The following is a 15,146-nucleotide window of genomic DNA, read 5'->3' as shown; positions in this document are numbered from 1 at the left end:
AAAATTGTCAGGTGCAAGACACGTGGTGGATTCTGGTAAAAAACGAGTCGAAAAGCTAAGTAGGAACCAAATTTGAACAATATAAATTTATAAAAAACATAAAATTACACTTTTAAAAAGTGAGGGACGGAAATAGTTATTTTACAAAATGTGAGGGACGTTTTGAACGATTTTTCCAAACAGCTTCACTTTGCCTTGCTACTGAAAAATTAGCATTTTAACATATATACTATAGAAATACACAAATAAAAACATCTCCAAGAACATCGCATCCACAATATATATAAAAAATAACTCATAAATATACAAAAATAAATTCTATAATATCTTTTTCTTCCATCTTTTACTATCCCCTCCTTGCTCCTTTCTCCCCTCCTTCTTCTTCCTTCCTCGCCTTCTTTCTCCTCTCCCTCCCTTTCCTATTTCTTCCTCCTCTCCCTTTTCCTGTCACCCATCCCTCCCTCCCTCCCTCCCCAGTTTTGGCCTCGACTAGATCGAGACCCTTGGTCGCGACCAAGTCGCTGGCAAAACGTGATTGATCGCGCCCAAAACACGACCAGAAGGTCAAGACCTTTTGGTCACGAGAGGCCGCAACCAAAGGTCTCGATTTGGTCGAGACTAAATTTAGGAGGAGAAGTGCTGAAGGTGATGGGGAAGGGGATAAGGGAACAGGAAATAGGGAAGGAGAAGCAAGCAAGAGGAGGAAGAAGATGGCGAAGGAAGAGGGAGGAGGATGAGGAAGAGAGATGAAGAGGAGAGAGAAGGAGGGAGGGTGGTGGGTGGTGGTGGTGGACTGTAGTGTTAATTTTTAAAGTATCCTAAAAATTTTTAAATATATTTTAAAAACACCTCTAAAAACATCACTAAAACATTTGCAGTAAAAAATTTTCATAAATATTGCTATAATAAAATATTTCAAAAACATTTCAAAAATAGTTAATCCAAACAAAGTGAAGTTGTTTTCCAAATCTTCCTACCATTTGATGTATGTCTAGTTATAGTACCATCGTAAGGGGTCCCACCAGCAAGAAAAAGAGCTTTAACGTGTAAAGAAACGAAACGGAAAGAAGAGGGACATATGACCTATTACTTTTAGAATAATTGACCACCAAGTGAAGTTTAAGACTTTACTTGGATATCGATCAAGAAATCTAATCTCTTGACTTACATTCTAAATTTAGATTTTTTGAAAAAATTTCGCCAACGAATACGTTGGCATCTGTCTAAATCGATGGTGGTTCAATCCTCTCGAGTTTTCCTTTTTACCCCTTTGAATCCTCCCTTTCCCTTAGTATAGAGTAGTAGATATAGAGTAGTAAATTTGTCACCACCTTTTCATGTATGCAGGACACTCTGTCTTCTTTGGGATAATCAAGTGTTTTTGATCTCATATGGATAGTGAGTAGTTTTCATAATATTCAATCAAATAATCGAAAGAAAAATATGCTATAATGTTTTAAAATCTTTATCTGTTATTTGTATCTACTCAATAAAGTTTCATTTCTTTCAATTTTAAAGGTGCGTTCCTTTTTTCTCTTCTATTTATTTATTTATTTACTTTTTGAAGTAGAACCAACGTTTGGTTATGTGTTTACCTTGCCAACAAATTTCCAAGGGTATGTGAGGATATTGGCACTTTACCTAACCGATCAATCACCCTCAAAGTGTATCCTTCCAACTTGAGGAGGAATTGAACCATAGTAACATTGGAAAACGAGAATTTGATTTCATACCTTCATCTACTTCATTAATGAAGAAGAAGTGTTTTTCTCATTTACTTTTTGTCTCTCTTTCCTTCTAAAAGACTCAAAACATATCTTGCTTCCCCAACCTCCAGAGTAAGAGATCCATGAATTTTCCTAATCTAAGAAGTAATAATGGAACAATAATAAAAAGACAAAAAAGCCCACCAGTCAAAATTTCCAAACGTTTCTGAGTTTCTCTTGCCAGAATATCATATAGCCAACCACACCATGCGGCACCAATCCTGTCCCTGGTCCGACCTTTTCCCTTCCGAGTTCCAAGCGCCAATCCAAATCCGCCATTCGCCAACCAAACTGTCAAGACTCATTAGATCTCCCGTCTTCTCTGCTCTGCTCTGCTCTGCTCTTATGCATTCAACCTGCCCCTATTCATCTTTTCCAAATTTATCAATTTCAATCAATTACTTTAACAACAGTCAAAAACATTCCATGATCCCAGCATGATTTCCAACTCACTCCGACGAACATAACATAGATAAACCTTAATTAATCCAACAAAAAAAAAAGACATCTTTCTTACAAATTATTGCCATAATAAAAATGCAACCTCAATTACTTCCTATATCTAATCCAAACCCGTCTTCATCATCCTCATCATCATCTGAGATAATCCCAATAACGTCTTCCGCCTCAGCTGGGACAATGTTGTTTGGATCAGAGGATGATATGGCCGCCGCAACCAGAATTTTGATTTCTCCAACTTTTGAGGATGAGATGAAAATTGAGACAAGGCCCTTAATTTCTAGGACGTTGAGTTACACTGATACTTTATCATCTACTTCTGGGGGTTCAGGATCTCATCAGCAGCAGCAAAGGAGGAGGAGGACTGCTAGTGAAACCAGCCTTTTTTCCCTCTCCGGTGGCGGCCGCCGTCACTCTTTTCGACAAAATATGGGCAGGGCTGCCTCGGATACTTATCTTCTTACTCGCCTTGGCTGTAAGCTGTTGAGATATCTTGGGTAACTTTCTCAAAGGTGCTTTTGTTCTGTATTCTATATGCTGGATTTTATGGACTTCATGCAGGTTCTGATGCAATTGATAAAAGGTGTTGACTTTGAGAAATTAATGAGCAGATTGGAGTTGTACACTGCCAATTGTGTACTGCTTAACTCTGCCTTTTAGCTGTGAAAGTGAAATGATATTCTTGCATAATGCTTACCTTCCAAAGTCTAATAGCACATAGTATATAGGCAAACTTTGTAGGATGTAGTAACTACTATTTCAAATAAATTGATTATCCAGAAGCGATTTGGGTAAGCGTTAGCTAATTCTAGTAATGTATAACAACGGATTGAGCTAGGTTCTCCATGAAATGAAGAGGTAGGTAAAGCTGTCCTTCAGTGATTGAATAAGTTCTCTAGCACTTGTTTGGCAAAGAAACACTCAAATGCCTTAATCTGCTGACGACCTTCCAAATAGTGTTCTCTCTTCATGTCTATGCCTACATCTCATTCATTGTCCCCATTATGAGAGCAAAGTTTTTCAAAGGGATTGTTCTATATCATACGATCCTGGGATAGGTATTGAGCGTACAACTTTCTTGTGCACTTTTATGACCCTCGTTCGAACTTTTTAAGCTAGCTAGATCACATAAATGGGTGACTTCTTTAGCATTCTTTTACTTTTCTCACTCCGTCTACCTTCATTACATTGTTGATGTGGTGCTCTATCTACTCACAACGATTTGAAGATTTTTTAACAAGAAATGCACAGGAACTTCCTACATTTATTCTAGGTCGTGCACTTGGATGTCTAAGTTAAAACGGTTCAAGTGATTTTATTTTGACTCAAGTGCTCCTTTTTGTGGATATATTAATGCTACTCTCAATGAAGTTATAGAATTGTTGATTGGGGATCTCTTTAGGCTTATGCCTCAACAAGGTTGGTGATAGTATTTAGAGCATTGTAGTTACCTTGACATGTGTAGTAATCTGACATTATACCTACATGCGTGCATAGATGTTCCTCTAGTCTACAATTTGTTGAACCGGTAGCAATATCTGCTAGACTTCTTATATGTTGAGACATATGTCAGCAAAGCATACTAACACCCTTTTCAAAGTGAAACTAGTTCAATGATGCAAAAGTGTGGTATGTTAAAGCAAATTTAGCTATCTGAGACAAGAAGTTCCTCTTCTTGGAGTTATGCCGATACAACCTGTTATCAACATAATATTTAGCATTTATCTAAAATATCTAAGTATTCTGAAGTATTCAAATTTATATAAAACCAGCTGTTCTCTCCAGTCCCCAACCCCCCCCTTCCCCCCCCAAACAAAAAAGAAAAAAAGAAAAGGATAATACCTAATTGGCTTAAACAATAGTTTAGTCTTCAAAGTATTGTTATTATACAGCCTAAAGAATGCTGTCCTTGGCATATCTGATATTTTGCTACGTAACCTGAGTGCAGTTTGATGCACTGTAGTGATCTGCAGTATATGCAGCAGGTTGAGGCTTGTCAAGTACCTTTCATTGTTGTTTTCTTTCTGTTGTTTCTGTAACTAATTGACATTCACCATTCATAGGGTTATAGATGTAAATAAACATGAAAATTCAGTGTTTTATCTTAAATTGTATGGAAAATTGACTAATTATTTTTTAAGTTTGAATAATGAATTGAGCAGTGATATCTTGATTGCTTTGCATTGTATGTACACATTTCTCTCTCTTTCCTTTTTTTTTTTTTGAGAAAATTGGATTGGCCAATATTTTATGAACTGGACTGAGAAATACAAATAGCACCATGCCTTGTACCTGGACTGTGCAGATAATAGTGGAATGAGAACAATCATAATTAAGAAACAAGCATTATGATGATCAAGTGTATGATTGATTACTGCTTCCATTCTTAACTATATAGAGCAAAAGATTGTTCATTTTGATATTGTTATGTCCTTTTGAAAATGATAATCTTTTCTCCTCAGTCTATTTTAACGTCTACATGATTTCTGATCATTTATCTTATTCAGGGTAGGCTACAGGTGGGTGACCAGATTTCTTTCACTTGGCTGTTATGCATTCCTACTCATTCCTGGTTTCATTCAAGGTTTGGATGTTTAATGATCTCTGTTAAAGGAATACTTTTTGGCCTCCATCTCTTTACATAGACTATGTGGTATCCCACTTGTGTGACTTCTGTTATTTATCTCTTATTTCCTGATTTAAATAGGTATATTTTCATGAGCCAGTTATAGCTGTTGAAATGCTATGCATAATTTTAATGCTTGAATGTTACAGTTGGGTATTATTACTTCTGTTCCAGTCAAGTGCAGAGAGGTATTGTTTACGGTGACCAACCAAGAAATAGGTATAACTTAAGTATTACTAATTTTGTTTTCTGGTAATGCATTCATTAAGCCAGCTCACTGCATTTGCCTTCTTATTCAATCATGCATTATTTGCTGAGTCCTTTGCTTCCGTTCCATGGGTTTGTTAACCGAAGAAAGATCTTAATGATGCAGGTTAGATTTGTACTTGCCGAAAAATGGTGATGGACCAAAGCCAGTTGTTGCCTTCATAACCGGTGGAGCCTGGATAATTGGGTGTGTGGTTATGCTTTGGTTTTCTCTTGGTCAATATGCGGGAAAACTTATCAAATGTCATAACTTTATAGAAGTAAATATGCAAAGTCTGATTCATAAAATGGTCAGATGCACATATATTTGATTAAAAGAAAAGGAAGGATAAGAAGACTGAAGAAGTAACATTGAGGTCTGTAACACTGACTGCTTCAGAAAAGTGAATATTTGGTGTTTGTGGTGGATGCTAAAATTACATTAAACATCGATAGGCAGGTATTAGGTACTGTTAAAAAGCTACCAAATTTTCAAACTTCAGTTGATTTTTGATAATCTTGATTGTCCAAAGTATAAATCTCAAGAGACAGGTTTCAAATTAAAGCATACAGCTTTGTGAATATTTTATCATGCTTCGCCTTTATTGCCTCATCTGTCCTCTTTATTTTCTTCACAAATCTAAGGACTTTTTCCTATTGCAGGTATAAAGCTTGGGGTTCTCTTCTGGGACAACAGTTATCAGAAAGAGACATTATAGTGGCATGCATAGACTACAGGTAATTGTTGCATTCCACTAGCATACCAAACAAATACTGCAGTAAGAATCAGGCATATTTCATCTATTTCCTGTTTCTTTTATATCTGAAGACTTACAAGTACAAATTGAGCTTTGGCACATGAGAATTTTAAATTTTCTTTTTGAATGCTTTTAGGAATAAAGCTGTACCATTAGTAACTTTACTTACTTTGTAATGGACATTTTTTCCTAGTGCATGCCATGCTTTTGGTTACAAATCAGAAAGTTTAGCTGGCAAGATCCTCATTGAAGTTTTAGCACTAGAATATCGCACTAACTAACTGGCTCTAACTACATCTGATGCTGGATTGCTAATTGCAGAAACTTCCCTCAGGGAACAATGGGTGATATGATTCAGGATGCTTCCCGAGGTATTTCATTCATATGCAACAACATTGCTGAATATGGAGGTGATCCTGATAGGTATTCACCATCTGCTGTTATCTTATGGTCTATATCCAGATGACATAGTAGTTCTGGTTTTCATAATCATCATTTTTATTGGCAGAATCTACTTGATGGGACAGTCAGCAGGTGCTCATATTGCTGCTTGTGCACTTGTAGAGCAGGCAATCAAGGAGGCTGGTGAAGGAGAAAGCACTTCTTGGAGTGTCTCTCAAATTAATGCCTATTTCGGTCTTTCTGGAGGGTAAGTTCATGCTAAAATTCTTGACATAGAAAAGTCAGCACGTTCCAATTAGCAAGCATGATAGTCAGAGGATCTGCTCTACACATCTTTGTAATATCAATAGCTGATTGGATCTGCTGGGAATGGACAAAAATAGTGGCAAGCTAATGGCTCTGGATCATTTCCATCATATCTTTTGTGTCTTGGTATAACTTGTGGTAATAAAAAAAAAAAATCAAAGCCTTTACTATTCTGAATGGGCTGAGCAAGCGCAAGTAGTATTTGGCAATTTCTGTAGAGCTTTCTCCTTTGTTTTTCTTTTTCTTTCCTTGCCTATTTTGCCTTTTTTCTCTTCATTTGCTTCACTAGCTCTTGGAAAGTTAGGTTTAAGTGGTTCATGCTTTCTGCAAGAATTAATAACTACTGGGAAAATCTTTGAAACTTTTGTCAATGAGCCGGGAAAAGGGTCGATGAGGATTTAACAGTTCTGTAAAGCTTTTATAGTTGGCAGAAGTTTGAGTGCAAACTGAATATGACCAAAAAGATGGTGTTTGAAAATGATCACTCCTCCTCCTGCCCTGCTTTTTTTGATGAAATTATATTTAGTTATTTATGGTTGCAATTATGTATGGTATTCGTAAATTGCCAATTCCTGAAATATGCTTTAAAAACCTTTTTCATGTAGCAAAACTCAGAAGTATTTGGACTCTTAAGGCAAAACTTAGAAATATGCTTTAGAAACCATTTTCAAGTAGCAAAACTCAGAAATATGCTTTTCCAAAAATATGGCAGTCCTAGTTTTCAGATATTGGTCAGACCGACTGAATTGTTGTTGTGGTGGTACCTTGAGTTTGATGGCATTCTGATCTACAGCTTAAAAGTGGAGTCTGGATTTGAACTAAATCATAACACCTTTAAGTAGTTTATCTCTGCTGTGATATATACATGGCAAAGTAGTATCTAGTTCATGAGGATGGAAAGCTAAATGACTTGTTTTGCTTAATGTGAACTAGTAGCCGAATTGGATATGAGCATGTACTCCTCTTAACTAGTGTTTCCCCATTCCGCAACCTAGAATCATGCAACTTATTCACGTTCTCTGGTCAACATTTTTGGACAGATACAATCTCCTTAACCTGGTTGATCACTTTCATAGTAGAGGTTTATACCGTAGAATTTTTGAAAGGTAATCGTTCAGTACCATTCCAACCCTTGCTTTTTAAGAATGCACTTGTTCTTCTCTAGCCTCTCATCTTACTCATGATTTGCAATTCAGTATAATGGAAGGGGAAGAAGGTCTACGGCGATATTCTCCTGAAATCAAGGTACAGGACCCAGATATTAGAAACGTGGTTGCTCTCCTACCACCAATAATTCTATTCCATGGAACTGGAGATTATTCTATTCCCTCAGATTCAAGGTAGGAATCTCCCCTCAAGTGCAGTGCAATTACAAAGATTATTGTTACTAATGAGTACGATATGCAATTTCGGTAGTTATTTAAAGGAATCATTGTTGACTCACATGCTTCATGAATTTGATCGATGCATATCATTTATCCATTGTGCAGTAAGAGTTTTGCAGAGACTCTTAGGAAAGTTGGAGTTAAAGCTGAATCTGTTTTATATGAAGGAAAGACTCACACGGACTTGTTTCTTCAGGTACTTGCTCTTACACTTACTTGTTTCTTGTATTCTGTTTTGCTGTTACGTAGATTGAGCCTCTTTCATACTTTTCACAACGAATCTTGCTTTGATTTCAACTTTAGACTGAATCTCATTCTTTTTCTTTCCTATTCCATCAACACACTGTTATTTCTTTGTTGCTCATGCGTTGGTTGAAAATGTGAAATAGAAAAACTTGACCTTTCACGTACTTCATTTCATTAGCAGCATCACTACTAAAACTACATTTCACCTTTTCCAAAGTCCACAGGAAATTATGCATGTAGTTCATGATTATTTGTTTTGCTGATGCATTATTTTTTTCTTTGCTTGACTTGTCTACTGTTAGGACCCAATGAGAGGTGGTAGAGACGATATGTTTGAAGATTTGGTTGCCATAATTCATGATGGAGACTCTGAAGCGCTTGCCAAAGATGCAAATGCTCCCCCAAAAAAACGCCTAGTACCTGAATGCATGTTGAAGTTAGCCCACAGTGTCAGTCCATTTTAGCACTCATTTGATGGATAATTATATCCGGTACACCCTTTTTTTTTTTTTTCTTTTTTTCTGTAAACTTTGATTATTGTACAATGTAAACAGGGAGCAAAGTTTTTAATAGAAAAAACTGATCACTAGAAAGGTTGCAAGCAATCATAGTCAATCTTTTTTTCTTTTTTGGTTCAAAATTGAGCGCGCACGCACACACCCACACACACATATGTGGTTTTTTTTTTTTTTTTTTTTTCAAAATGTATGTTGTGTGTAAAGGATTAGCCTTTTTTCTCTGGCTTTGAACTTTTAGTAAACGTGCTGACCATTTTAGTATGCATACGTTTCTTCTTTGTTGTTTTACCTTTTCTGGAGCCCTGATAAGAATTTTGGTATTTTGAAAATAAAATGGGAGTAAATATTAAAAACACACACACACACACACACACACACACAATTTTATATGTTCAATGAAGTTCTCAGGATCCCTTGTTTACTCTTATTATCCACAGGAAAGGGATGCCAAAATGAACACATCTCCGCCAACCATTGATCAAATGATGTTTTAATTTAGAGTGTAGTAAACCCAAAAGATTAATGTTAATTCTAGATTATAAACATTATATTTGTTTAGTCAGTTGGTTTAGGTGGACCATGAATTGTTTTGTAATAAAACAATTTTCAGGGGATTGTAACCCACTTTTGGGGTGATAGAATTAGTATTGGATTTGGATTTGTTGGTCAATTCATCATGGTAAGAATAATGAATAGAAATATTCACTTGAAATATTCCATCTGAGTTTGGAGGATGGAAAATGTTGCCATTTATAAGTAAACTATTGAACTAATCTCAACAGCTTTCACTTAACTTCCTTTCAAGCACAAGACTCCAGAGTCGAAGTCTTCCAAAGTCTTTGGAAAACCTTCGCTTAGTTCAGGGATGAAGTACAGTACACCACTTGGATTAAATGCTTCATATAAATTAACCAAGTCATTCATGCCTTATTACACAAAGAAAGAAAGATGATTGAACAATTGAGCAAGAGAAGAAGGAACTTTAACCTTATGTTGCATGGAAAAAGTCGGTTTCCTCTTCTCTTTTGCTTCTTCTTTTCCTGATTCAATCTTTCACAGAATGGTGGTGTGGGCGGTGAAATTGGGATTCCATTATCAGCAGGGAAATTGGAAAACCCAAAATAAGCCTTTTGATTATTATATGTGTCCTATTATATTATGCTGAATGAAGTTGTAGTCCGTAATTGTAATTTTTTTCAGTGAAAAAAAGAATTTTTAAATATTAATAAAAATTCTAATTATTATATACTTGCATTAACAACAAAGCGCAACGTAATTCACAAGAGAGAACTATAGCTTATATGAAATTCTTTAGTTTCCTATATTAAGTATTTGTAATTCAAGAATATTTAGTTCCTAAGTGAATTACTCCCTACAATTGCAGATTTGTTAACAAAACAAAAAAAGAGAGGCATAAGATTTTCATCTTTTTTGGTTGAAAGAACAGTTCAAATCAAAATGTAAACGATAGCTACCCCTTCGAACCCCGGTTAGACTTTCAACTGAGTCCAGAAATATGGTAAACTTCTTTCACTCTTGAGCCTTTTGATTTAGTGGAGGACAGAAAAGCCAAAGTAGATAGAGACGAAATAGCATATTATTAACTTCCAGGTCTGCTAAATACCTTAGAAGTGTCGAAAAATAAAAATTACAACCTTTTGATCATCTTCCTGAAAAATCGATGGCAAATGAGAAAGGTAACGGCTCCTTTCTCCAATCTTGCAATGCATCTCGTCAAGCAAAATGTGGACTTTGAGGGGAGGCTGGTACAGGTACTCTGTTATCAAACAAGAAACAAAGAAATGAAAATATACAATCGTTAGTTCTGTTGCAGATGAATATATGTATCTTCCTAAATTTACAAAAGAAAAAGAGAGGGATTCTTGTGATCCCCCCCTCTTCCCCCCTCAAAAAAAAAATTCCTTGTTGATTTATTTATACTGTCCTGAAAAATATCTGGAGAGGTTCATAAAGTTAGCCAACAGATGGTAAACGACAAAGAATAGAGCCTTTTTTTTTTGGGGTTTTGAAACATGAAGAGAGAGAGCTAACAAATCACTGATACTTACTGGCTGGGAGAGGGAGATAAGGCAAGAAAACGGACGTGATTGCGAGCCGCCAATGATTGTTCAAACAAATGGAAGAGAATGGCGATCCAAACGAGGATTAAGACCAAACCAATGGTTGCTCTATGCACCATATTTTCTTTTCTTGAGAATGCTACTAATTTGCTAAGTTACCTCAAATTTGTGATATCTCTTCTATAAAAAATATACCATCCTTCAACCTTTGTGTCGCCTTGCTTTTATACGACACTTTCTCAGCTTTAAACATCAATCCCTCAACCTTTGTGTCTCCTTTTTTTCACTATTAACATGAACCATCTTGCGGTCAAATTTCTCAGTCAATGATGTCTCTTTTTTCTTTAACGTGCATGCATTCATCTCAACACAATTTCTATCCCCTGTACGTTATGAAAATTTTCCATCATTGACCTGTTCTGTTTGAATGAAAGAGAGGGATGAAGTCGAACGAGTACGTCGGAATCCACAGTTTCATTCAAGTACTAATATTTTCTTCATTTGAATGGAATTGTGAAATTCAGTGGAAATTTCACGTTTGTCTGGTACCAATACGTTAATTTCAAACTTCAAAATTCAATTACACACCTGTAATACGTTAGCATGTGACTCACTATTGTTTGAGACTCACTATTGTTTGAGTTACAAAGGGAGGGAAACTAACTTGTCACTCAGACTTAACGTATTTGTTTTTTGGGGGGGGGGGGGGGGGTGTCAAGATAAGATAATAGCAGCCAGAAAAGACCGTCAAGTCTTTCGGAGTTTTTCATACGGTCCACGTAGCTTTTCCTTTTAAATCTTTCTCCGAATAGAAGAATCACAAACCAATATTAGTAAGTAGTATACACTGGAGCTTGCAGAACGAGTTTTCAGATAGAAGAAATAAACAATATAATGATGAGCAAGAGGAAGACTTTTGCTCCTCCTATTTTCATCTTCTATTGGCTTTTGATGATTTCCATGATTTTACCCCAACCCGCTCTCTGCAGTGGTAAGTAAACACATCTTTTTGTTTACATTTTTTTTTTTTTGTTTATTGCTTAACCGCGAGTATATTTTAATCGAAAACATTTCACGCTTAGGAAATTGAAGTGCATGGACTTAGCCCTTTTGATATTAATATCTAATCTTTACTTTAATACTAGTAAATTTTTGTATTTGGCAGGTGGGGGTAGAATGATTGGAGTGCAGCACAGGGATTCGCCCTCTGCTGGCAGGGCAACTGGCGTAAGTTCTCCTCCTGCTAACTCTGCTCCTAGAGGCAGACCAAGCATAACTTACCCGGTATTAACGAGTCGGCCAATCTGCCGTAGTATTCGCTACTCGAATTGCATCATCCGAGGCTCTAATCGAAGTCGACCCTGTAGTTTTGCCAGTCGTTGCGTTCAGCACAGGCAACCCTGAACCCCCTACCTAGTAATTAATTGGGCATCAGAAAAATGGGGTTTTTAATTTTATGCTAGGAGGTGTGGCTGTTTAATTTTTTTTTTTTCAAAATAATTTTTCCCCTTTTAGCACAACTTTTGGGTTTTTCATACGGTTTTTTTCTTTTTATATGCCATAATAGCAGGTTTGTTTCTTGAGCACCGTAATGAGGCAGAACATGTTGAAGACAACGCCCGTACTTTTTGTAATCGTATATCTTTGGAAAATCTGTATGTATCCACCAACCATCGTATGCTATAGACCTTTTCTTTTTTGGGGGGCACCATAGTGTAGACTTTAATAACTTGAAAGATGATCATTCATTCTCTAGAAGTGCTTTAAATATCTTCGAGGCACCACAGCATTCTCTGATCGATCATATTTTAATTAATTTTACGAAAGGATGATTCAATTTGCAAATGTTTGTTTATCAGCGGCCATGGACCACTTAATATCACATCTCTGTTCCATCAATAAAGATTCGGGAGCATCACCACTCTCAGCTTAATTGGCTGGCTCCAAATAAGAAAGTTTCCTAATACGTGTGACAATTGATGTAGCTGAAAATTGCTGATATATATTTAATTGCACAAACTAAAAGTTGCATAGCTCCATTACATTGATCAACCACAGCGCTGAACACTTGCTGTTTCCAGCAGTCACAAGAAAAATCATAAACGCTCAATTACTATATGTTACATATAACAAATCATAGAGCACCTTCGTTCTTCCATCGGAGCCTGGTATAGGAACTCTGCAGTATCGATCCAAGACATGAAAATTAGGACACCGTATCCATAACTAAAGCCAACGGATAATAGAAGATAAAGGAAAAAACGAGATTGATTAGGGCACCTATTTATAATTTTCTCAAGTAAAGAACAATTTCCAATTCAATATCCCAAAACCATTTGACCTCCATGACTCCATGCACACAGGCCTCATGACGCAATTGTGGCGTAGTCACGTCTGAAGTGTGAACAGGGCTAAGAAAACCGGACTTGACATGTTCCCGTACAAATTAAAGCTGAGCCGAGAGTGATCCAATCGAAGCTAAGCCCAGATAAAACCGAGCCCATGCAAAGGAAATAAATGTTATTGTGTGCAAGTGTGTATAGAAAATTAAATATATGAAGAGGTTGTGTATCTGTCGATCATAATTCAGTAAATTCGTATAATGCAGAAACTATCAGACTAATTATTTTACTAAATTATTGTGCATAATAACTTTCGGCCTTCACAATTATCTATCTATCTTTTTTTTTTTTTTTTATTTTCTGCGAAACGTTAGATGATATGTATTGATTGCGAAGAACTTTGCAGTAATAAGTTAAGGCTTGATCAAAATTATAATTATACAAGGAGTGTTTAATCTTGATATATGCTGAACGAATAATAGCAAATTCTTTTGCTAGTCACGTTTTTGTTTTCTCTAACTAAATAAAAGAAAAGGAGCACACTTGAAACAACAGCCTCATGCATTTTGACAAGATTTGTTGCAGTTTGGTCAGTCATAGCTACACCTAAACAGTGGTGATGAATCAAAGATGAGGATAAGTTCCTTTTCAGTGGAGCTGGAGTTCAGTTTGGTTCCAATAAATACAGCCACAAAAGACGTTCGTTTACCTCAGTCAAGTCAGTAACTGAAATTGATTGACAGCATTACCTATGGCAACCAAGTCTGCAAACTAATTTGAGTTATTTGTGTTTCAAGCACTGGGGTGGGGAGTAGAAGATCAGATCTTGTATGAGTTTCACAGAGAACAATCTACCATAGCAACCCAAAAAAAAAAAAAAAAGGACAATCTTCCATAGCAATCCTTTCTTTAATTTTCGCCTATATTCATCGTTTTTTTTTTTTTTTGGTTGGTTAGTTGCCGATAGATGATGATTTGCGCACATCTCTGACGACCATTGATCAACTAGTCCTTCAAGTTCTCTGGCCGATTACTCTCTCCCACAAAAGAATAATGTTAATCCGGGTTATAAACCATTTTATCGTTTAGCTAGTTTGTTTATGCGGGCCACGAATTGTTTCGTTATAGGATGTAATGTCTCGGTGGAGGGTTGAAGAAATAGAAAAGGGAAAGAAGAAGAAACTGGGGGAGAAAAGAGAGAATTTTATTGAGAGGATGAGAATTGTTTACAACAAGAGTCAACTGTCCGTCACTTCTCTGATTTCCCTTATTTATACAAAGCAAATGGCGGTTACTAATGAGATTCTCCACACCTATACAATTGCTTACGTGGAAACACTCCCTGACTGACCACCGACTCAACAATCTTGTAATGTTTACTAATTGGGATATTACATAGGATTAATTGGCAGGGGATACTAATCCCGTCTGGCGTAATCTAATTAGTTTTGGATGTGATTTTGGTGTCTGTATAATATCCTTGTAATCCTTTCAGACATGCATTCAAGAGTAAAGACTCTTACACACTGCCCAGCAATTAGATGATGGATGAAATTTGATTATGGCCCTAAATTACACAGCTTTTGGGCTTGGAGGTCTGAATCAAGAATCCTCTTGTTGAAACTTCAAACTTCAATTTTTATTTTATTTTTATATCGCAACCAATGAAAAATTGAATGATCGCAGCCCCACTTGAGAAATTATTGGTACCTTCATTTTAGCAGATACCACAACAAGTTTCATTCAGTTTAAAACACTTGAGAAATTATTGGTACCTTCATTTTAGCAGATACCACACAAGTTTCATTCAATTGAAAACTCTAGATTGTCCTGTCATCAATTGCCACTCTAGGTGACTTTTTCAAATTCAATGAGTTCCAAAGGACACCCGTCTGATTTAAAGGTGGTTTTGTCCTTCCAATTTCTAATGATCTAGCTGGGTCTATTTTTTTTCCCATAATATAGAAGTAGGAGTCGGTATAAATGTAGGTAGTTGACGTTTACCCAAAAC

The 15,146-nt window shown here is 36.3% G+C and overlaps 2 protein-coding genes across 5 annotated transcripts; both read left to right on the top strand.

Annotated features, from left to right (window-relative positions):
* Window positions 1–2,009: 2,009 nt before the first annotated feature.
* Window positions 2,010–9,379, top strand: LOC113779235 (probable isoprenylcysteine alpha-carbonyl methylesterase ICMEL1). Of its 3 annotated transcripts, XM_027324765.1 has the most exons (12): window positions 2,010–2,722; window positions 4,733–4,809; window positions 5,001–5,070; window positions 5,225–5,305; window positions 5,761–5,835; window positions 6,177–6,278; window positions 6,364–6,504; window positions 7,604–7,669; window positions 7,760–7,903; window positions 8,054–8,144; window positions 8,497–8,685; window positions 9,150–9,379. In XM_027324765.1, exons 1-11 carry the CDS (start codon window positions 2,304–2,306, stop codon window positions 8,656–8,658), a joined length of 1,428 nt encoding a protein of 475 aa, XP_027180566.1. In that variant the 5' UTR covers window positions 2,010–2,303; the 3' UTR covers window positions 8,659–8,685; window positions 9,150–9,379. The 3 variants fall into 3 exon arrangements, with proteins under 3 accessions (XP_027180566.1, XP_027180567.1, XP_027180568.1); XM_027324766.1 differs by lacking the exon at window positions 9,150–9,379 and having other exon boundaries at window positions 2,010–2,700; window positions 4,738–4,809; window positions 8,497–8,709; XM_027324767.1 differs by lacking the exon at window positions 9,150–9,379 and having other exon boundaries at window positions 8,497–8,709.
* A 2,182-nt stretch (window positions 9,380–11,561) lies between these two features.
* On the top strand, window positions 11,562–12,478 carry LOC113781466. Of its 2 annotated transcripts, XM_027327408.1 has the most exons (3): window positions 11,562–11,784; window positions 11,959–12,107; window positions 12,162–12,478. In XM_027327408.1, the coding sequence occupies exons 1-3, from the start codon at window positions 11,688–11,690 to the stop codon at window positions 12,195–12,197; spliced, it is 282 nt and encodes a 93-aa protein (XP_027183209.1). In that variant the 5' UTR covers window positions 11,562–11,687; the 3' UTR covers window positions 12,198–12,478. The 2 variants fall into 2 exon arrangements, with proteins under 2 accessions (XP_027183209.1, XP_027183208.1); XM_027327407.1 differs by having other exon boundaries at window positions 11,565–11,784; window positions 11,959–12,478.
* Window positions 12,479–15,146: the final 2,668 nt, after the last annotated feature.

The sequence above is a fragment of the Coffea eugenioides genome, chromosome 8 (assembly GCF_003713205.1).
Source record: "Coffea eugenioides isolate CCC68of chromosome 8, Ceug_1.0, whole genome shotgun sequence".
Taxonomy (NCBI): domain Eukaryota; kingdom Viridiplantae; phylum Streptophyta; class Magnoliopsida; order Gentianales; family Rubiaceae; genus Coffea; species Coffea eugenioides.
The sequence above is the reverse complement of the archived record's forward strand: the minus strand, read 5'-3'. Positions and strand labels throughout refer to the sequence as shown.

Bases quoted from the DNA above. Each gene is read 5' to 3' on its own strand.
- LOC113779235 (XM_027324765.1), top strand. From the start codon at position 2,304: ATGCAACCTCAATTACTTCCTATATCTAATCCAAACCCGTCTTCATCA. The intron at 2,723-4,732 runs GTAACTTTCTCA...TATCTTATTCAG, and splicing joins AAGCTGTTGAGATATCTTGG to GGTAGGCTACAGGTGGGTGA. The intron at 7,904-8,053 runs GTAGGAATCTCC...TCCATTGTGCAG, and splicing joins TCTATTCCCTCAGATTCAAG to TAAGAGTTTTGCAGAGACTC.
- LOC113781466 (XM_027327407.1), top strand. From the start codon at position 11,688: ATGATGAGCAAGAGGAAGACTTTTGCTCCTCCTATTTTCATCTTCTAT. The intron at 11,785-11,958 runs GTAAGTAAACAC...TGTATTTGGCAG, and splicing joins CCAACCCGCTCTCTGCAGTG to GTGGGGGTAGAATGATTGGA.